The sequence below is a fragment of the Athalia rosae genome, chromosome 5 (genome assembly GCF_917208135.1).
Source record: "Athalia rosae chromosome 5, iyAthRosa1.1, whole genome shotgun sequence".
NCBI classification, from domain to species: domain Eukaryota; kingdom Metazoa; phylum Arthropoda; class Insecta; order Hymenoptera; family Athaliidae; genus Athalia; species Athalia rosae.
Window position 1 is genome coordinate 9,329,827 of NC_064030.1, and position 23,460 is coordinate 9,353,286.

Genomic DNA, 23,460 nt, shown 5'->3' on the forward strand with positions numbered 1-23,460 from the left:
TGTTAGAAAGATATCTTCGAACGACATGTGACACTGCCGAAGTACTTTCCAATGATATTTCATCCCGGAAGCTCGTGAGGTTCGCGTTACCAACTTCCATCGATTTCTCATTACCGCTCGTCACCGATGTCGTCGCACGGCAGTCACCGTCTCGATACGTTTGACAGTCGCGCAGGTATCCTCGGCCAATCGGCGAATTCGCCTCGACTCGCGCCTCCCGTCCCCGACCGCGTTGTATTCTTGATATGATGTTATATTTTTTTTTTTAATGAGATGAAAAAATACACGGGGTATATCCGTTTTGTCGTCGAGCTTCGCGCGATCGTTGAAAAAATCTCGGAGGTAAAAGACGACTCGGACGCGCAACAGTTGACGAGAGTTGATTCGATTACGTCGAATATTGGACAAAGGCTTGTTTCAGGTCCCGGGAAAAATCTTACCAACGAATACAGCCGGAGGCGATTCGAATAGCCTATCTTCTTTCCATGGCCGTCAGTTATCCACTTTCCACAATTTCGTCTCTTTCCGCGTGTATTTCTTATCGAGCTTTCGAGCTTTCATGCTTTGGATGACGATACGCCTCGTCGGTGAGGTTGTAACGCGGACCGAGCGACGGATAAAGAAAATAGAAGGATGAATGAATAACAACAAATAAATGTAACATTCAAAGCTGAAGAATTCCTTCCGGCTTTTGTTTCAATTTTTTCCTCTCCTCTGATCGCTGCAATTCTAAAACAACACAGAATATCGTATTTGTAACGATGATAATTTGATCGAACAATAAAGGAAACAGCGGGTGGGGAAAAATTATTCCGAACGGAGAAAAAAAAGAAATTAAAGACAAAATTGGAACTGATGAAAAAAAAAAAAACCAACGCTCCTTGTGTTCTCGGTATAAGTTTTCGACTGAGAGAAATAAGAAATAATCACGAACAAAGTGATCAGATTATCTCGACTCCGGTATTCTTCCAATCAACACTAATTGATTGAATAAAAATAAAAAAAAATTATATCAATTGACTATGCAGACAAACAAGCTGGAGACTTTCTCTGTGACTGTCTGTAATTTTCATCGGCTTATTGTTGGACTTATGCATACGTATAGTATATCTGTATATTTCATACGCAGTAACGGATATTGGTATAAAATCGGAAGCGGAAGTGTCGCTTCTATATATGCCCTCGGAATTCGATAGTTTCCGTGTACCGTGTAGTCGCCTGTACACATACCTATACGGTGAAAAACTTTTACCAGATCACGGACTGCAACGTAAGGAGCTATAATTTCACGAGCTAACGAAGCTGACGAGCGGAAAGTTGAAACTTCCACGGGTACCTCAGAGAGCTTGCTTTTTTTTTTTTTTTTGTCGCTTGCCCATTTTTTCCATTTTATTTATTTTTTATTTTTTCCCTTCTTTCGCGCTGTTTTATGTACGCGCGCATGCTTTATGTATACGTAGAGGTACATGTCGTGTATGTACATACATATATGTATGTACATACGTCTACTTTTCTTCTGGGTCGACCGTCTCGCAAAACTTCAAGAAATATATGAAAAAAAGGAAGAGAAAAAAGGAAAAACTTGACTCCCGACAACCACTTCCGCTGAACCGAATCGTAACTACGAAAAGAGATGTAGAGTTTTGCTGTTTCTGCATATATACATACGGCTACACTTCGTACTACAGTGACGGTCGAAAGAGTCGAGGGACTTGATTTTTTTTTTGTTTTTTTTTTATTTTCTCTTTCTTTATTATGTTTCTTTTTTATTTTTTCTTTTTCAAGAGTGGCATGGGGCGAGCAACGAGAAACCAGTCTTTGAGAAAACCTACAACAAGAAATAAGAAATGAATAAGAGAACGAGAATTGAAATAAAATAGGGAAAACATCGGACAAAAAAGCCCAAAGACACGCAAAAGATTTACCGTTCCACCCCTATTTATAGCTTCTACCTCTCGAGAGCTTCCACCGAATTTGCGTGCAGGTGAAACACCTTTCCGGCCTGTGATGTAAAACCATCGAAATTAAGAACGGCGGTGGGCAATTTACGAACGAATAGTCGTAGGATACGGTCGAGCGGTGTTACGGGGTCGAAGAAAGCCAAGAGACCAGCTAACGCTTATAGTTGTTGGCCAAGGTTATCTTCGCCTGGCCCCCGAGCCGCGCCTTTCGGCGCCGCGGAAACCGTGCCACTTGAGATTTGTAGATGCCGTTGCGATCTTCCATGATTTAAGGGTGGACCCTCGCTTAATCCCAGACCCGCTGTCTTCGCCAAGTTTATTACTTAAGCCCTTGTTTACAGGGAACATTCACTCAAGGGTTTCTTGCACCGTTTCCCAGCCGTTTCCACCCCCCGACAGCGAAATCTCACCCTTGGTTGAACTTTTTTTTTTTGCCGTTTTTTTTTCTACGCTTCAAACCCTAAAAGTAATACCTAATTTGCGTTATTACGTCGCTGAATTAAGCTCGCGTTAAACGGGCGACCTTCAAATTTCGAATACAATCGACGTCGTGTTTGTCGTCATGAATTTTTGTTGTTCGCCAACGATTGCTGTCAGTTTTTTTCAATCGCAATACCCGATATACGCGCTGGTAAATTCGCCGCCGGCTTCGAGCGACGAAATTCAATTTTGCAGACGGCGAAAAGAGACGCGACAATGATTAAACGAGAATAAAAAGCGTACAAAAAAAAAAAAAAAAATACCGGGATGAACGGAAAGCTCGAATCGTTTCCAGTCTGGTCTCATTTCGATGACACTCTACCCCCGAACGCAACCGCGCATAGTTTTTGTAGTGCGAATGACATGAAAGGCGCATTGAACGCGGGCTATAGCTAGGCGCGATTCTATTTCACGGATGCAAGTGCGAAGTGGTATAAAGCGATGCGTTTCGAGTGGGTGTCTACCTACTGACATAATTATAATACACGGTAGCGCGAGATAACAAACAGTCCGCAGTGGCACGAGAGTATTTTGGATGAACGCGAAGAGGTTCGTACGAATCGAATAAAGAGTAGAGGAGAATTGACGATGTGTAAGGGTTACTTTTCCCTTTTGTTCCTCTATTTCACTTTTCTCTTCTTTTAACTGCAAGTGATTCGCAAAAGGTTGATACCGTAGGTATAATGCATATAGTACACGGCAATTTCGAACAAAGCGAGTTGATCTCCAACGCGCTTTCACCTCTGTACACTCCCTACAATCGTTAGCAGCGCGGATGCATGCATAAACAGAAAAGGGATGAAATGCGACGGTTTTTGATTAAACAACGCGTCGGTCTTTTTTATTCCAACTGGTATAGTTTTTAACGATTCCACGTACCAATTTATCGCGGGGTTCGAGATAAACTAGTCCGTAGAAATTTCAAAACGTATACCAAAAAAAAGAGAATTCGATTTTTTCCGCTCTGACTGACGATCGGAGCTACACGGAGATTTTTCGCAAACATTTCTCCGAGAAACTTTTGGGGCCTCTCCTCGATAACTATAGGTAAGCTATATTCTTCGATAAGAAAGTTTTGAATCCTGGAGGCACCGTAATTATCTCCATTTACATCGGAAAGCTCGACATTTGGAAAGAGCAGCTGTGAGCCCACCGCCCGCTATAGATAGGTATATATATATAACCGTAATACTTTGAAATGAATGCAAATTTTTCACCCGAAAATTTTATTCCGTACCAATTCTACACTTTCGCTGCTTGCCCGTTTATTCACCTCCGTACCGCGCGTTCCTCTTTTTCACCTGTTTTATATATCTCTCTCCCTTTTCTTCCTCTGGTTTAACTCCACTCTCCGCTTCGTCGCGAGTGACAGAGAAATTGCTTACGTAAATACGACATTATTATGCGACCAGCATTACTTTATTACGAGACCCGGTATAAAATTTCTGTTTTACGATTCAATCTAATCAGGAGAAATGTTTAGGGACCGTCGCACAACCTGCCCGATTTAACATAACTCCGGTGACTGCGAATTTCCCTTGGAGTTTGCCTCCACTTTTTTCCTCTTTTTTATTTATTTATTTTATTTTATTTCATTTTATTTCATCCCGCTTCATTTTTTCAGCGACGTTCACAACGCGCGGAGAGAAACTCGAATCGTTCGATGCATGATGTAAAAGAAAAAGGAGGAATAATAAAAAAAAATAAAAATAAAAAAAAAAAACAAAGAAAGAAAGAGAAAAAATGAGGAAAAAAAAATAAACGGCAGAGAAACAACTCTGATGGGTTTGAAGTTCGGCGATGTCATGCGGGGCGAACATTTCTCCAACCCCGCTCTGCATAAGTTAACAACATCCGAAAATATGTTTCTTTCGGTAGAAGCAGCGACTCTCGTTCTATATAGGTATATATATATATATATATATGTGTGTGTGTGTATGTATTTCCGAAAGAGAGGAAAAGGTAAGGGGCGTGTTGAAAAAACGCGATGTTGTAAATGGAAAAAGAAGAAGGAAATGGTAAAACGGCACGGATCAACAGTTCAGATATTAAAGTCGAATTCTTTTTCGATGTATGTATTCCCTGATATCTAGTAAGAGAGTCAGATGAAAGATAAAACCAGTAATCGCTGAGACTTTCATATTCTTTCTTCGCCCGCTAGTATTCGGAAGCACGCGAACTGGTGTTGTTTGTTATATGTACCTATACATAGGGAAAAAAAAATGATAGAAGGGAAAAAACAAATCATTTATTGTAATATCTTAAAACGTCATAGAGTAACATCACGATCCCTCGTACTTCACATCTTGCTCTGTATACGCGTATATAATGTATGTTGTTTGAAACAATTTTTCAACCCATCAAATCACCGACTCCCGATTCACCGCACCCGATATGGGTTCGTTCGTTGGTTCGTTGCGTCGCGCGCGTACGTTGGTTTGTAAAAGCGGGAAAAGAGGAAAGTTTGATGGACCGTCCTGAAAAGCTGGGGTGAATCTCTCGAGGGTTGAAACTGAGTAGCTGTATCCATACGCGTAACACACACATCCGCGTATACATAGATGTATACATACATATAATGATATATGAAATTTGGCGTGCGAACTGATGGATTCGCAGCCGCCGCCCGGACTCCTTTTTTTTTCTTTTCTTTTCTTTTTTTTTGTTTTTTTTTGTTTTTTGCACCGTTGTCTATCCGAATCGTTGATAATTGGCCAACGAGGTAAAAAAATAATTACGCCCACCGGGTTTGGGTTTGGGTTTTCGGTTTGAGTTTTGGGTTCCGAGTTCGGGTTGCGTGTTACGGGACATTGAACGTCAAGAACCGAGGACGAATTTCATGTTTAAGGTCACCGGCGCGGAAACATTGAGTTAAAATTATCTTAAACTTCCTCCGCGACTCGTAAGCGATGTAATATCACCGTAAGTTAAAGCTCTGGCTCATGCCAAGGTTCCACCTCGTTCAGCCGCGCTGTAAAACCTCGGCCGTATAATAATATTGTTCTTGCGCTCATATTTCATAAAACGTCCAGGAATAAAAATTCTCACATTCATTCGCCGAAGTTGCCAATAGCATTAATCCTCGTCGAGTCGATGAACTTCGTCGCTTCTCGAATCGCTTAATAATTTCTGGCGGCAAAAACTGCATGGGGCTTACGGCGTTGAATCGCCATTTTATACGGTGTACGGTGTAACCGGACATCTCGTGAACCCGACGGCGGAAAGTAGCGTCAGCTGAATATGCAGAGTGATAGGATTAAAGTACCAATTTGCGTTTAAACACCGTATCGCGTAATCTCTTCGACTCGACGAACAACGCGACCACCTCGTCCCACATTATCTCAGGGGTGTAATGAAAAATTAGCGAAATTACGATATAAATGAAATCTCGTTAATTCGAGGCCGGATCTGGAAGCAAAAAAGAAAAATCACCCGATAGATCATCGCACGTCCGTTGTTTGCCCCGCGCATCGTGGATTCTCCAACGAATCAAATAAAGATTAGGGGGCTGGCGTTATCCAATCTAGCTACCTCAGGTCCGTCGAAGGATTTGGTCGCCGAAAAAAACCGGGTGGTAAGAAAAACGACAGGTGAGAGAAAAAATGAAAATGAAAAAAACAACTCGCGGGGTTAACAAAACTCGGGGGGGAAAAAAGCGCAGTGGCCCGGCGTACGAAGGGGTATCGGATCTTGGAAATATTATAACCACGCCTACTCCTTTGTCCCCTCTTTTTGCCGAGCAATTTCCGTAACCGGCGGAAGTGGTTGTTCGTCGGAGATTTTCGAGCCAGTTAAAAAATTGTGTCGTCGCATCGGACGAAGTGGGGGACGGGATCGAACGTAATTTATACGGATTCGTTTGACCCCTCGCGACGGCGCTGGGAGGAAAATATATAGAGAGGAGAAAAAGACCGAGCGATGTAGAGAAAAAGAACGAGAGCCCTCCTCCCGATGACTCGGGTCACTAATGGGTCCCCTTCGACCTCATCCCGCAGATGAATGGCTTATTGGCTGTCAATGCTCACCGTCGGCTACCGAACGAACTGGAAGCCCCCGAGGGTTGAGCAGATTGCTCTCCCCGCAACCTCAAAGGGACCAGACCGCGGACGATACAGGAGTGAATTTTGCACCCGTTTATCAATACTCCTATTTACGAGCAATTTTCAATCCCTTCTCGTAGCGCGTCACCAATCGACAGAGCGGAGGGGCGTTGCAGAGATTTTGAAAACTCTCGATAGGGCCGATCGAGGGGAATTCCCGAGAAGTTTGACTCCGCGCTAAATGAGGCACGATAAGCGATCGTCCGGTGTATCACGATCGACGTGTACGTACGTAACTCGGATTTCGCCGTAGGGTAGAACGATGAAAAATAAAGGCGTACGCGATAACGTCTGCGCTTCGACGTCGGGAGGGTCTTGAATTATTTTCAGTTAATGACGGCTTCCTGTAACGACTTTGTTACACGACACGGTGCTCGGCGACAAATGGCGCCCGCTCGCTACTGCCGAAGAATTACATTTATTACGCGCCGTACATAGCGCTGTGCCGGCAGCCCTTCTACATAGATTTAGGTGTAGTGCGAAGGGACAGGTTTTCAGTTCCCTTCCTTACCCAGCGCAACCTTATAACACTTACCCTCACGCTTCGTGTGTCGAATATTCTCGTGTCCGAAACCGTCGAGCTCGACGACGGCTGTGTTTCCGTTTACCTCGTTTCGACGGCATGCCTTTTAGCACGGCCCACATGATTGGCTTTGCGTTTAATTGCCCCTAGTTGTCGGGGAGAGATATACACACCGCGCGGTCAGAGAATGAAAATAAAAATAAAAGAAAAAATAAAAATAAAAGAAAAACGAAACGAATCAAACTAGCGCCTATGTAACCACAGCGTCGTGCGGACCCCCCGGCCGGAGCAGTAAAATTTTCGTCACGGACTCTCGAGGGAGGTTAAATTGTTACGATTTCTTTTTATTTCCAGTTTTCTTTTTTTCTTTTTTCTCTTTTTCTTCGTCTCTCTTTATAACGACTTCTAGGTTCGCAAATTCCATAAACTCGTATAATACATACGGTGGCAAATCGCGTGCGCTTAGTTTACAGCTGATCCATGCGAGAAACCGCGGCGGTCGAGGAAATGTTTGTTCAAATGAATTATTAGCGTTCCGTCAACGACTCGGAGTCAACTCTAAAGACTGAATCACGCGCGATCATTCATCGAACGAGTTATTCGAAATAACAGTTGTAATATCGCAGTGCAGACGTGTACTTCGCTCGATTCCGCGAAGAAAAATATTCCACCCACCCCCTACCCCCCACCCCCCCGTGACGGGAAGATGGAGTGAGGAAATATGTACACGCGCTGTACATCTTCCTTGAGGAGTTTTCTCCCGCGATCGATTACCCGGTAGGAGAACGTGCGAGTCGAGCTACCGCGGATGCGGGTTGGAGAGAATCTCGGCTCGGAATGAAATACGCCGGGTGCACCGTACAGGTGGAAAAATGTTCCCGGAATATATTTTTTTTCATCTCTCTTTCTCAAGAGGTACGAGTACGAACGGAAGATGAGAAACTATTCGCGGGAGTCGCGCGGTACACTTGTTAGCGGTGAAATTTTGCAACGGTGAGAAAATTGAGCAAGCGTAAGTGAATTTGTTGAAAGTTAATTCGTAGAAGGTACTCGCGTCCCGGTTATGAGATCCCGGTACCGGGCGCGATATTCCTTATAGTCAGCGATACGACCTCAACCTTAGAAATGCTAGACACGCACGCACGCACGTACTCCAGAAATCAACTAACGGAAACATGTTCGGAGAGGAGTCCTTTCGCCGGGTGCCGCGCTGTACGAGCCGAGGGACGGAAAGACGCCGGGAATAGGGGGGAGGGGAACGAGAAGCCTCCGTCGGAGGTGGAACGGGCGAAAGACGGAAGCGAAAGAGAAGAAAGGAGCCCGAAAACCGCGGAGCACCAGAAGGCGACCGCGTAACCTCCTCGTAAACAAACGACGCCGTACAGGCGAATTCACGCGGTGTGCGGTGTCGCGCGAATAAATTGAAAATTGAACGGACTAGAACGTTGCGCGTTCGGGAACCGAAGAATAACATTATCTGCGTTCCACGACACGATTCCGATGGGAACACATTTGAAACTGTCCCGAAAAAGGCCGAGTAATTTCGTCGTGATTTCGACGTACGGCCGGAGGTTGACGATCCGCGATACGCGTAGCTCTGCGTCAATCACCGCCTGAGGTTCGCCACCCTCTCTCTATACCTTGAGTTAATTACATCGACGTAATTAAGTAATTAACTATAGCTTCCTCGCGCTAGCGGTCGCCAGACAAGGAAAGAGCGCCGGCAATACGTCTTGCGTGCGATCTAACACGCGTTCCAAGGGTACGCCAAGGAACACGGAATCTTCCTCGAATTAACTATACACGGGTATGTATACGTACACCGTCGACGTACTCACGTTCGCTCGCACGTATATTCCGACTAATATCGTCACCTGATTAACCGTTATAAATTTTCGAACAGAACCGAACCGGAAGCTCCGCGTAATCCGCTCGAATCGGAAGTTCGCGACTAGTCAACGGATCAACGAAGACGTCTGTTCCCGTGATTTCTAAGATTAAAAAAAATTATGCGAATCATTCGATCGAATGAAAAACGCGAAAGGCGAGAGGAAGAAAAATTCCACCGCACGGCGTAGGCTTTCGCGTACCGTACGACGTTGTAGTACGGCAGATATGTATAATATAATTTTCAGCGCGAACTAAAAACCGCGGCGGGGTCCGCGTGCCAGGAGCGAATCGTGTAATTTATACAGTCTATACGTATGTGTACAAGCGATGGAAAAATTGATCGCGTGCCTCAGAATCGGATGTAATTATTACGAGTGGCGGAGTGTAGAACCGGTGGAAAAAGTTTTTCTTTTTTTTTTTTACTCTTGAGAGGACGGAAAATTATTTGGTCGTAAATGATTTTTTACTAGAACTGAAACTCCCGCGGTAAGGTTTCAAATGTGTAGCCATATAATTACGGACCTTATAAAATTCGTTAAACACACGACTCTGAACGTACACACGTTGTATACACTCTGCGGTTATGCATGAGTATATGTATATAGGTATGTACATAAATGCGGGAGATTTTCTTCCAATTTATAACGAGAAATGAGAAATAATTATATTATTACGAGGAGGGAAAAATTATGCGAACTCGTGTACTACATGTGATCTTGCGATTTCGGATTCTCACGTTCGGAGCTGTGGGTGCGTTACGCGGAGAGATGTATTTTCAGTTGGATTTCGATGTCGACTCTTTTGATGCGGAGAATGGCCGAAAAAAATGAGAAAAATACAAAAGTATGAAAAAAAAAAATTAGTCCTGGAAATGCACCGAACTCTCGAAATGTATTAATAACTCGATAAAATGTTTGGATTTGTATGAATATAAAAGTGCAATGCGATTCCCGTAGAGGACATGCGACGGTTGAAGTATATTCCAATTTCTATACATGCATATTAATTTTTTCAATGGATCTACCGCACACCGGGCGATTTTTGTTTTTTAATTCTTTTTTCAATTAAATTTTTTTTTTTGTCACTGTGAAATTGAACGCTGCAGCACAGCTGCCACCTCCCAGGTATATCCGTATATCGATACAGTGGCAACGGTATTATACTAGTTTGAACCCGTACCGCCGTTTCGATAAAGCAAAGAAAAATGATTTAATCATAGTTTTATTCATCTCTTTGATTCCGAACATTCGCTCTGAGCAGAATTTGAAAATTTCAGATGTTTCAAAATGAAGACAGGTGGTCTGAATTGATGAGTCGAAAAAACGCTAAGCTTGTTGTGAAGTCATAGCCTAGTTAACGGTACTACGAGTAATCTATCATCGAGATGATTGATCGAGTGATCGCCAATTTATCGTTTCAAAATGTAAAAAATCAAGCATATTACGACGGGATTCGTTCCACCGACGTATTCGTATTCCTTGCGCAAAAATACATTGGAAAGGCATTCCGAAATCGATGTTACAAACTTTACATTTTGCCCCAAAATACGCCAAACCTGCCTTAGATTTCTCTGAAAATTCGCGCCGAAATTGAACAAATTTTTGTTATCTCTGGTACTCTCATGTATTTTGGTTACCGAGACCCCTCGAGACGTCGAACGAGTTTCATCAGGTTTAAAACACATTTTGAAAAAGTGGCCCGTTTGACGCGGAATGCCCTGTATATGTTTAGGTTCATATTCTGCGGAATTTAGAGCGAAATATACCGAACGGATCTTACAGAGCAGAAACGAAAAGTGAGGGGGAAAGATGCGGGGAGTGAGCAGAAAAATTATAAAAATAAAAGTAAGAAGTAAAATGAAAAAAAAAAAAAAATCATTGAATATAAAACGGGAAGTAGCTGCGGTACACAAGAAAAGAAGTAAATCTGAAGAAGCGATGGTGTCGGACGAGCGGCTTACTGCGGCGGAGCGCATAATATATGTGCTTGAATAAAGAATAAGACGAAAGGCAGTGAATAAGAAAAAAAAAAAAAACAAATAAAAGTTGAGGTTAATAATGAGAGTGCTCCTCAGAATCATGACCTACTCCAGGGATCGCCTTGATATTAGGAAAACGGCTTAACTTCACCTCTGAACCTCGATGCGATTCTAACGTGCGTTAGCGACTGAAAATTCGGGGTAGATGGGCAGATAGCTGGTGTATAGTATATTTCGAGAGGAAGAAAAGGAAAAGTTCACAGCCCTGTACAGGCTCGTAAATTTCATCCCTTGACGGTTTTCATCTAAAGATAAACAGTTGGTCTTACGATTTTAGGATAAAAAGATTTGCGAAGAATGGAATGAAGATTTGTTCGACCTCGAACCTCCGGCGGTGTCGCACCTCTTTTTCATCCCGTGATTTTGTATATATATATATATATATATATTTTTTATTTTTTTTCTCCTTTTCTCTCGAAACGACGCCGCTGACGAAGTTTCGGATACCCCTTGTGGAGGAACAAAAATAAATAAAAAGACACAAAAGAGCTCAACGACGACCGCAACAACCGCGTAACTGCGAGATCAAGAAAAGCACGTGACAGAAGAAAAATACAAAGTCCATTGTTGGATCCAGGCACGTAAGATTTTCCTTGATCCTTGCCACTTCCGTCCTACGGAATTCGTAATTCAAAGGACGCCCGCGACCGAGAATCGAGATCCGATCAACGACCACCACCACTTCCAACCCCTCCCCGGGGATCGTAGGCAGAACGGCTACACCGCGACTATTTTGCCAACCTTGCCAACAAACTCTCGTAACTATGTAAGTATAGATACACTCGTCGATACTTGCATCCATTCGCCCATCCCTGTACATTTCGAAGCTCGTTCGAACGAACTACGATACGTCACGTACCGGCGAAAGCGTCGCATTGTCGGGAAATAAACCCTATATTAGCGTCGGCTGTACCGTCGCCGCCGCAGCAGGCGAATGTTCGCCTCGATCGCTCCGCGGGGTGTTCTTCACCGGGCGGGTACGTCGCGCGAGACAATATGCTCTGTTATTGTTAGTTAGAAATTTTGCGCGAATCTTGGCGCCCGTAATGAGCGAGACTTGGAACTATAAACAAGCCTTTCGTCGTCGTTTATGTCACGTTTCCGTTCAACTTGGTAGATAAAACGGGGCGGCTTCGCCCATTCAATAACAATGGAATACCGTACGACGCCATTATCTGACACGCGTTGTATTCCGCTTATCGGGGGAAAGAGGGAGAGAAAGAGATCGAGGCGAAGAAGGAGGGGTGGGCACGCGAGGAAAGATAGCGGCCGGATGACTATAAGTATAGCCGTGTACCTACGTACCTACGTACGTATATATATTTGTACATTCCGCGTACAGCGTACATCCGATAACGTATGAAAGTTTGGCGCATCATGTGCAATTGACGGCGTAATTTCGAAATGAGATATTTGATTTCTGTTTGCTCGCCAGAATTTTACCCATCGCAATTCGGTCGGTCGGTCGGTCGGTCGGTGCAACGCCGGTAGTAGGGATCTCCGGACGAGAAACCGTTATACCGGCAAAGGGGTGAAACGCGTACCACAGTTGACCAACTTTCTATATTCCAGTTTCCACGTGGGCGTATGTTTATTGCATATTTTCGTCCAATGGAAGCTTTCACAATATAACCACGATACGTACAGATACACTCGCGAAAGCTTTGCCTCAATTCCAAGTGGAAAATATACATATATATATATATATCTCGAGTTGTTGGTAGTACAGTTGGACTTTTGCAGACGAACGGGACAGGCGCGCGGTGCGGCGAAAGATACGAAATCAAAGTGACGCTATCTTTGGATGCTCTCGAGTCCAACGTACCGTATTTCTATGCGCCGAAAGTAGAGACAACTCTACGGGATCAACTCGGTCAACGTGAAATCATCCCGGGAGTAGAAGGAAAATCTGATAGATTTCAACGAATCCCGAAAGACGCACGCGCGCAACTCTATATACTCGCATCCAGGGTGAGATTAAAAATGGAATGGAATCGTCCCCCGTTGTTTGTGATCTTTGTTGAGTTTTGTTTATTTTTTTTTTTTTTCTCTCTCTCATACGTAATTGTAAGAGTTGAAAGACTATCTTTTGCGAAGTGCCGTTGACCGGAGGAGAGGAAAATGAGAATAGGTAGGTACGAGGTGCCGGTGGCAATTAGCCGAAATAAAGTCTCGGCTGAATCATCGGCCAGCTTATTTTGTTAAACCGGCTTCGCCTAATACCGCTAATGAAAAGCCGTACGCTAGTAAGGAGACTTTGATCCACAAAGTAAACGCGTGAGAGACCCGAAGCTCCTCTTTTTCTCTCGCCGAAGCTCTACCCGTGTCTACCTATACTTCGTACTACTCTTTTTCACAGTCGAGTCAACGAGCTAGAAAAGATCACGATGCTGGGATCAAAAGAGGCTGACGAGGAAAAATAATAAAAAGTGAGCGAGCTTTAACCAAGTAATCCGGAATACCCATCCGCCGGTCTCTGATGAGAACAGACATGTCAAAGTGCGCAGATAATTGAAAGCACCGATTCGCCGTGCCCGAAAGATCGGCATATTGTTTACTCTCGGTCACTTGCCGCCACGCGAAATGCTCCGATGGCCGTGGGACGCCACGCGTCGTCCGCACGCGAACCGATCGTCGGGAAAAGAGATGAAGAGAAAAAAAACCACACGGAGCGAGGCGACCATCCCCAGCGGAGAACAACGGAGAGATGAAAGGAAAATGTCAACCCCCGGCTGCGAGCTAAGGACAACGGTGTTGTAAAACTCGAAGCTTTTCGGATCGTTTTAAAGAAGATCGAGTTACGCATTCTCTTATCGTTATAATCGTGACGTTCCGATATCGGATTCACGTTAAACGGAGCACTTTTTCGTTTGTTTTTACGCCATTTTTGAAAGCTCGGATTTTATGTCTCCTTGTATCGACTTACCGGAAGGTCAGAGTGGTCAGAGGTCTGTAGCTCTTGTGACTGTTCGGGTCCTGCATCGGAGTACCCCAGAAATCGTCCCTCAGGATGTTGATGACGGAACTGGAGGCGAGGACGTCCTTGTTTCTGACAATAGCCGGTATGTCGTCGTGCACAAAGTCACCCCCGAGGGCGTTAAGGTAACATCCGATAGCTACCAGGGCGACGGCCGCGTAAACGCACCAACCCGGTGGTTCGGCGGTTTCCGCATCACCGCACGCCGACCTCGCCGATCTTTTAGCCGACTGGCAGCAGCACGTGTTATTCCTTCGCCTCATTTTTCACCTCCGCGTTTCCCCTTGTTCCGATTTTTATTTATTTATTTAGTTATTTTTTTGTTCCTTTCCTTTCCACTTTTACGTCCGATAACGTACGACCTCGCTCGCGTTTTTGCCGACGCGTCCGAACATTCATACGCAATCGAATCGCGATATTATTTTTATTATTTATGCTATCGGTTTTTGCCGTCATCGATCACGTGGACAGCGGATCGCGGGTTCTCGGTAATCATTTTCGGCGGCGGAATTCCGTCCGCATTAATTTCACTTTTTGTCTTTAGTTTTTGTAACTTTATTATTCACCTGTTCGCACAATATAGGAGGACATCGTTCGTACGGTAACGGACAGACAGACGGATTCGTTAGTTCTCCACTCGGTTGACGTTCCTCGGTCGCGAAAAATCTGAACCGGAAGATCGGAATCAGGAAAATTTTATTGGCAGGTAGATAGTAAAGGGTCCGCATCGGTGAACTTCGTTCAGCGAGTTGTCGATTCCAATTTCACGTTAGTCGGTCGAATATTATCATTATTTCCATATTCCGCCGGTAGGAACGGACGAGGATATCGGCGACGATAACGTCGACGACGCGTAATTCACCAAACGTGTAATCCAGATCATTTGGGTTTCGTTGCTCTCGCCCATTTACAGGCGAACCAACGAACGCGTTGCGTTCGATTCTTCAACTCCCGGCGTGGTTTAATTTCTCCTCAAGAACGCTGGATTTCACTGTTGAACTGCATCGGAATTCGCTTACCGGTTTATTCATCATTTATCACAACTCGACGCGAACGAACTTTGACAATCAGGGCGCACATCGCAATCTTTGTGAACGATATTTTTTTCTCTCATCCGATATTTTCCTACTATTATTCACTTCCGATCGAGCACCGTAATTCTATTCCCAGTTTTGCAGAACCAAGAGCGATGCGATGCGATGCGATGCCTTCGTGGAAAATAATAAAATTTCATTTAACAAAAATTTCCTATTGCCGCGAATTCACTGGTATCCACTCTACGTTATTCGAAACTCATGGATATCGCACAAGTAGATAAAGGATAGAGAGGATTCGGGTCGCCGAGGCGTAAATAATTTCCGGAAAATCTGAAAAGGAGGGTAAAATTCAGCTTGTTCACCGTCACTATGAACAGAACAACGCGGCGTTTGATCGACTTTTGATAATTCTGTAGTCTGACATAATTGACCTTTGAAATTATAACAAGACAAAAAAAGGAATACGAGGAACGAAGAAACGGAATTGAAGGAGAAAAGATTTTAGCTCGCACCCCGTCGTGTAGCAGCCCCGTGACGATAACTTGACTAATTTATTTGTTGTAAATTTGTAATACGTCCGCTCGTGCTGTGCTAAAATTAAGGTACAATTAGGGACCGACACGGCGCGAAGCTGTGAATCGTACGGGTCCAAACGGGGAGCCCAGGACGACTTTGCAGCGTGACCTACATCACAAAGCGGCGTCGGCAGTGCTCGTACAAGGTACGAATTCTCGTCTCCTATTTTGTTTGAACTTCTGCAAGCCAGATGTAACGAACCAATGAATTTTTCAGCGACTGGATATCGCCCCCCCCCTTCCCCCCTCCCCCCTCCCCCCTATATCGACTCCGGTGGAGATTTTCCATTCGCTTACAAGGAAAATGGATTACCTTTTTTTCATCGAGTTTACAGAGAATGGAAAAGAAAATAAGGTAAAAAGTTTTGCAAATATAACTTCCAGCATGCGGGCAGAAAAAATATTCCACCGATTTGAACCCGTTAAGCCCGCAGCGGATGATCGGGGGATTAGAGATAATAAAATGAGCGAAGCGACGAGTGGGGGTTGATCTCCTTTTTTTCTCTCTTGTTTTTTATCTCATCGGTTTTTTTTAGGCAGAGAAGGGAATGAACGGATATAGGCGATCGTTGAGAAGAGATGAATCGCTGCAAATCTACCTAATATTCTTCACATACTTGAACGAACAACAATTAATTTTTAGAAAAATTTTATCATTCATTTTTCATACTTCATTCGTAGCTATTTATATTCGAATAACTTTTCATCGTGGACTTTTTTCTTTTTTTTTTTTTTTCAACAGTACGTTTTCAGGCGGGTCACATAAATGCACTTCGGCCAATCAAACGTTTCCATTATTACAACTGATCATTGACACGATAGTTTTTTCGTCGGTACGCTTAGGTGGTGTATTCGAGCAGGTTTGTCATCCCCTGTTTTTTCTTGTTTCGGTGTACCATTATTTGAAATTGTGCTAATGAAATCATAAATAACAATAAATGAAACTAAGGTAAACCACCACCGGAAAATCGTACGAGTTTCGCGGCAGTACAGGGCGTCGCGACGCCGTTGAACGCGAGACTAAACGCTGACGGCATCCGCCCGGTTATATACCCGGCGTATTGTGACCCTCACCCTCTGGCGCAAGCGCATCCTCTTCGAGGGTTGTTCTTCGCCGCGGTTTCCTCGTCGTACCCCGAGCTACCGGTGATGCTGATACTACCGGCTACGAAGTCGCCCACACGTTTCGCCGCTCTTCGCTCGTCCCTCGGCGATGTCCTACGTATCGGCGTTCCAAAATTTACATTCGTTTTTTGCCGAAATTGCCTTTAATGCGGAACGCAACGGTAAACGAAGCGCGCTCTCGTATTCGGACGGCTTTTCTCGCAAGAATAAAGAGGAGAACGTCCAGCTATTTCGCCGCCTGCTCGGTCCGATTTGATCGCCTACACGTATGGGGATTATAAGGATATATAGACTCGGAATAATTTATACGAGAATCAATCGAGCAATATCGGAAAAATTTTTTCCGAAAATCCCTCGGGAAGGCGTGCACGTTCCACGTATACGAATTTCGAGTAGTACCGAGAGTCACTCGAGGGATGAAAAACTCCAAAATTTCAATTTTCCTTTTGATTGATAAAAATGCTCGTCACGCAACGCGGGGAAGAAAAAAGTCAGATTACAGAGTTTCCCGAAAACTATTCCAACCCCTAAACCATCGGTCCACCAGATCCACGACGTTCACGTAGCATTCGCATCATAAACCGTGGCTTACAAGTAAAGGGCGGATTCGACCGCGTCGTAGACGCGGCTTGGCGAACTGGCCAAAGAACGGAAGGGAAAAAGGAGTCGGCGGAGAAAGAAAAGGAGGTAAAACCGAGGCGTGGGGACGCTGGGGGGGGGGGGGGGGGGGGGGGGGGGGGGTCGGAGGTCAGATCCGCGTACTCGGTAAAATGGGTTGAGCACTACTATTTTCGTGCTTCGTCAGCGGGGATCCCGGCAGTAGGTCATGTCCGTCTCGTTCGGACGAACCAGGGAACGGCAAAAATGTCCGAGGGACGGAACGCGCGTGCGAACATTCCACGCTCACCCCGAAACGGAGGGAAGTTTCGGATCGGCGGCGCGACAAGATGTCGGTTGCGCCGTCGCGGAGAAAGCTACCGTAAGATTCTCAAAAAAGGACGAAAAAATGAAACCAAAAAATACGATAAAAAAAGAACGTCCGGAATAAAAATCGTTGAGGATCTTCCGTTTTACAGGCGGACTGGAAGGAGACAAAAAAAAAAAAAAAAAAAAAAAAAAACCACCGCTGGACGATGGAGAAGAGAAAAGTGGTTTTTCACAGTCGCTATCTCGAACGCCCATCCCATGTAATCTTTATCACGCAATTTCATAGAGTTTTCCAAAAAATGCAGACCCTCACCTCTCGCCTCGCTCGGGCGAGTGCGAGTATCGTGCAATATTGAGCGTAAACTTTAATTCCAATTATTTCAATTATTAGTATTTCAATTATTAGTAACTGATGAATTTATAAAGCCACAATAGGTGAGATTCGTTCACTTCGTAACTAAATGATTATCGCTCTTCGTTTTTTGCCTCTTTGCTTTCACTTTCTCAGTCTCTTTCTCCCTCTCTCTCTCTCTCGGTCTACTATGACGAATAACTTTTAACGAGTGTGTTTAGGAGGATGGGCTATAAACACTATGAATGAGAGCCGTGAACCACGGTTTAACACCTGTATTATTTATTTGCTGAAAAAACCCCTAGGCAGATCCCGAGATCAGCCTGCCGTAGTCTCGAATAATGCATGTACGCCTCCGCAGGCCCTTGGTTTCGGAGGAAATTAACAACTTGAGCTTCTCCCCCCCCAACCCCGGCTCTTCTTCTACTTATCTTCCTCTCATTTTCATTCTATTTCCTCGTTCGCCGTTGCGAGTACATCGTTACGAAACTTGGTTAAAAAACAATTTTAGTACACGGAAAACAGACCTATATTTGCTCCCCTTTTTTCCCTCGCTCCCCTTGCGATTCTACTCGGCCTTTTTCTCCCCGCACGCGGTTCACCGTCCACCGTCCAGCGCTGGTCAAACAGCGATACGAGCTCGGACCCTCGGCTAATAAATTCCGAGTCGCGCCTCGTCACGATTGACTCACAATCAGTGGGGTGGATGGCGCGGGGGGGTTCGGTGTACGCGAAGGTGCCGTTCGGTCCAATCTTGGATCAAAAGCTTTAGACACGGTGTGTAGCGAGTCGCTACAGAAGGCTGAGAGCGACGGAATCCGAAAACTGACAAGGGTGTCGGGGGGGTTGGAGGGTGGGGAGGGAAGAGTCTGAGGACGAGAGGGGGGTGGGGGGAGGGGGGAGGTCGAGACGAGAACGACGGAGGGGAAGAAGAGGGCGAAAAAGGTGAGGAGGAAAAAGCGAAGAGGCGGAATGACGGCTAAGCCGGATTAGGAACACTCTTACTCCGTCTTACCGCATTACCTCGGAAGACTGGCGGCTACATGAAAAAGAGAATGGGTGACGGGCGACGGAGATAGGCTGCTCGATGTCTGCGGCGGACGACTGTTAAGCGATAAAGAAATAAAAAGTAGGAAAAAAAAAAAAAAAGAGAGAGCAGAAACACCGGAATCTTACGGATCCCGAGGATTAAAGACACGCGTAACCGCGACTTCGAACAATATGTTCCAACGGGAACGAACGGTACGGCAAAACTGTTCGGAGAAAGGGAAACCAACTTCGCGGATCCCCGTCCGCGACGGAACTTTTACCGGCTGATTCGAATGGCGGTTGGTATTGCGAAAAAAAAAACCGCGTTCGATGTACGTATTCCGAAATGACGTCCGTTGCAAAAGCAAATCTGAGAGCATGAGATGACGAATCATTACGGAATGCTATTTTCGGAGCAAACCGATGAATTTTTCTCCGTGCCGTCCGTGCGCGTATCGCTGGGGAGTCGCGACTCTCGGCTAGCAGTCCGCGTTAGCCGCGCGTACGGTTGTGGTGTATCTCCATATTTTATTGCTACGTTGAATATTTATTACGTTCGAGACACGGAAATTTTTATGTTTTTATTTTCATTAACAGGACAGGAGAACGACTCGCCTCTCGAACCGTGTTCGTAAATGTTCTGACCGTAATGTACTCACGCCACACGTATTCGAGTTCGCGCATTATGGCTCCCCTGCTTACTTTACGTGCGCAAAATACGTCCAACGGAACGATCAATCATTTCAACGGTATCGAACCACCCCGACCGCCCTTCGATTTTCACCCTTGTAATCGTCGCGGCAGCGCGTAAGAACATTTTCGGATTAACGAATCGCGCGCGAACTTTATTTCTCGAATACGTGTAATACGTGAATACATTATGGTACGGGGGGGAATGTTGCGAAATTGCAAAAGTTTTTCGGTGCCACATCAACGCTCTATTTTTGTCTCTATTTCGAGCCGGCGTATGAAATAATTTTCATTTGCCACGTGCGACCGAATCTTTGTGCTCTTTCATTTACGTCAATTAGAGACAATTGTCGACGTGCGTCGTTGCACATTTTTTTCATACGTCAAAGGAATTCGAAGCAATCAACAAAATTAGCACACAGTTTGACATCTCTCGGTCAGACATTTTGAAGCGCGGATAAAAATTGCGAGCATTGTTCTCGGATCGATAATTTCGCTCCAATACCGGCTACTGCCGCGTCTAGCCAGCTTCGCGGTTCAAAGTGAACCGAGAAAAGCAATCACCTTCTTTAAAGACTCGAGCCTGTGTACTTTCAATTTTCATCCGAGCGCGTGTTTTCAAACGAATTTAATATGTGCATAATGTAGACTCGCGGGGCGTTCTTCGTGTTACAAGCGATTTCTTTCTTTTTTTTTTTTTTTTTGTTTCTTTCGTTCTCTTTTTGTATTCAATTTGTATAAATTCTTTTGCCACAAGTACAAGTGTGTACAAGGTAAGAGAGTGAAATTCAATTGCGGATTTGATGGTCCACTATATTTGGAAGAAAATTTAACACCACGCGTTAGCTGTACGCTGTGAAATTGAAAGGGGAGCGAGGAAAATATCAGCGAAATTAGCCACCGTGTAGGATGCGTGCAATCTTCGCGATCGGGGGACCCGAGGTCTCGTTAAAGTGCAGTATAACTACGTGGGCGCGGAACCTGTTATACTTAATGATATTTTGCATAATTAATTCCTCGGGCACGAAACAAGAGAATTTCCGGGGAAGTTGTTTACTTGAAACTTGTACTTTGAGAAGGAGTTGTGAAATTGTACGAGAAAATAAAGCCTTCCCGTATCTAGCCCTGAACTATGACCCTGCGGAAGCCCCGCTAGCATTGGTTTCCACTTTATAAGGAGCCCTTGTATTTTATGCGGTTGCACTCTCAAAGTTTAGCGGTTTATTGCATCTCACCACGTCCCAGTTTGGCCCTCGGCCCTCGCTGACGTTCTTTTCTTACTACCCTCTGTCTTCGCTTTTTTTTCTCTCCCTCTCTCTCTCTATTTCCGTCTCCCTTTCTCGCTCCCGCCACCTTCGTTCGTTTCCTCAACCCTCGCTCGACTCGGGATCTACGGACGAGTTGCCGGTCCAACCTTTACAGGGCTAAGAAGAAGAGCCGGAAAGGGCAGGATAGGAGGGTCGGGACTCGCGCGCGCACACACACCACCCGCGGTACTTACAAAACTTTTCAAGGATAGAGAACATTTGGTAATTGCAAAAGTTTATACCTTAAATTTACCATCTCCCGAGTACAGTTTTCACGTTAAATTGCTCAGATTCTGATGAAAATTTCATGTAATACGATCACTTTAAAATCCACTTCAATGCCTACCCGATTCCACACACCTCGTACATCCCCGTATTCGTTTTATTATCCATTTTTTTTTTTTTTTTTCCATCTTAGACTACCTCAATTACGTTCAAAGGGAAGGAATATGTAACGTTCGTCTGGATTATTTCTCGCCCTTTAAATTGCGAGAGTGGATTTACCAGGTGAGGAGAGTTGCAGAAATCAATCGGTGATTCGTTAATAATTGGTGAAGCTAGTCTACAGGGAAAAGCGCTCGTTAACTTGTAAAGACTTAACTTATATATAGCGATGAAAATCTAGGATCTTGATCGTTACTCTTGCAGCGCTGAGTTGGCTGATATTCTTTTTTCTCTCGCACCTGAATTTTTTTCTTTTATTCCTTCTATTTTTATTCTTACTTTTTACTTTTAATCCGGCTCTATTTTACCGGCGATTTTTAACCTCTGAATTACACGCGATTTCGTGTCCAATGACCGCGATCGAAAGACTTTAAAAGTTGGAGAAAATATTGCCGTCGATTTTTTTTCCTCCATTTAAATTACCTAGCGATTGAAAAATTCTTTCAAATCTCGAACGAGGCGCCGTGTAATGACCCAATCGCGATGACCTCTCAAATTGTTTGTTTCCGTCAACGACCCACTTCGCATCCGAGAAATTGACAAAGTTTCGACGTTCTCGATGTATCCCGTACGCTCGTCGCCCGCAAGGGGAGAAACTCACGGTCAAGTCGGACCGCGCGCTCCACAGTAGAGCGAGCGCGTCGCGCGTCGGACACCCCGCAAGTGATCGAGACCGGCGTTAGGTCAGCCGTCCTGATCGGCCGAAAGTTTTGCTCGCGGGATGTTCGGCCGAGCGATTATTTTCGGTAAGAATATCCGATTCTTCCGGTGACGCGCGGAGGTATTTGTTGGAGAATAAATTGCGAAAATTATCCGGATAAAATTCCGCCAGCTGCAGCTGTCAAGAAATTCTTCATTCCTCGGATGAATTGAAGTCCGTCTTCCATCGCGACTAATAAATTATACTCGGCATGGCTGCAGCGAGCTCGAGAATGAAATGGAATAAAAATAAAACTATCGCAAGCTGGCGTTTCAACCTCGGCATATCCGCGATGAGTACGATTTTGAGTGCATTAGCTCATCTCCGTTGGTATAACCGGGATATCCGATGCGCCAAACCGACGCAGCATCCGAGTTCCTCGAAGCATCAATTATACAAACGATCGACACGTGAATAGATATACGATGAGCGGCTAATAACATCCCCCCCCCCCCCCTCCCCCCGCCGCCCCTCGCTCCCTCCCTCCGTCATCGCGAGGTATTCGTATATCCGGTGGGTATACACGTTAACTTTGGATCCCATGCACGTGTACTCGTACACCCATACAGTAATCACAGCCATCCACGTACAGCGCTACTTATTCTTTGGCCGTACAAACTGCAGATGGAGGCGAGCAGAGGAATCTATTACGCAGATAAGTCTCCTACCGCGTCGGTGTACGTGGGGTAAGTTGGTGAACTGGGGCATCAGATACAGCTTGGCGTGCGGGGCGGATCCAGGGGGCTGGGCGGAAGGGTGGTAGTTAACTTCATTCCTGTTAAAGGGTACCCCACCTAGCTACGTACTCCAGTTGGATCGGTTCACGCGGCAATGATATCGAAGGGTTTCATCTCCTCATTCAATTCCATATTCAGATAAATCCATTCCGATATTGCGTTATTATCGAACAATGGGTATTATTACTGCAACCGAATCCGTCGACGGACCGAACCCACGAACAAATAAGGGTCAACAAGGAGAGGGAATAAAAATACGGAGAATCGATTCCACGTGTGACAGGCTTTGGAGCCGTACCCTATAGTCGATTCATTAGTAATAACGACGGCTCTCGAATTATCGATCGGTAAGTAGCCGTAAACGATGTGTAGCGGTTCGCTCAACCCGTTTTGAGCGTCACCTTTCCCTCGATATTGTAAAGTTACGGAGCGCATTTGTTGATTATTTTGTAAATTTAAAGAAAAATCGAAGAAGAGAAAATCGTTCATTTATCCCCGGAGGAACGAACACATTTTCCGATAAAATTTTTTTTCTCATTCCCCTTTATTCTAACCATCGATTAATTAC

General features: G+C 44.9%; 1 protein-coding gene and 1 long non-coding RNA gene across 7 annotated transcripts in view; one reads left to right on the forward strand and one right to left on the reverse strand.

The window, feature by feature from the left end:
- Positions 1-17,016, reverse strand: part of LOC105690151 (protein O-mannosyl-transferase TMTC1-like) — a 126,237-nt gene extending 109,221 nt beyond the window's left edge. Inside the window, exons 1-2 of one of the 5 annotated variants that reach the window (XM_025746781.2) lie at positions 16,252-17,016; positions 13,919-15,177 (exon numbers count right to left, since the gene is read on the reverse strand). In XM_025746781.2, coding sequence (XP_025602566.1) covers positions 13,919-14,232 — 314 coding nt within the window. In that variant the 5' untranslated portion in view covers positions 14,233-15,177; positions 16,252-17,016. Of the gene's footprint in view, positions 1-13,918; positions 15,798-16,180 lie in introns of those variants that run through there. The other 4 variants (XM_025746779.2, XM_048656218.1, XM_025746780.2 and 1 more) reach the window with 4 other exon arrangements.
- Positions 1-23,460, forward strand: part of LOC125501139 — a 104,807-nt gene that overhangs the window by 62,649 nt on the left and 18,698 nt on the right. The gene's annotated exons all lie outside the window — the stretch shown is intronic.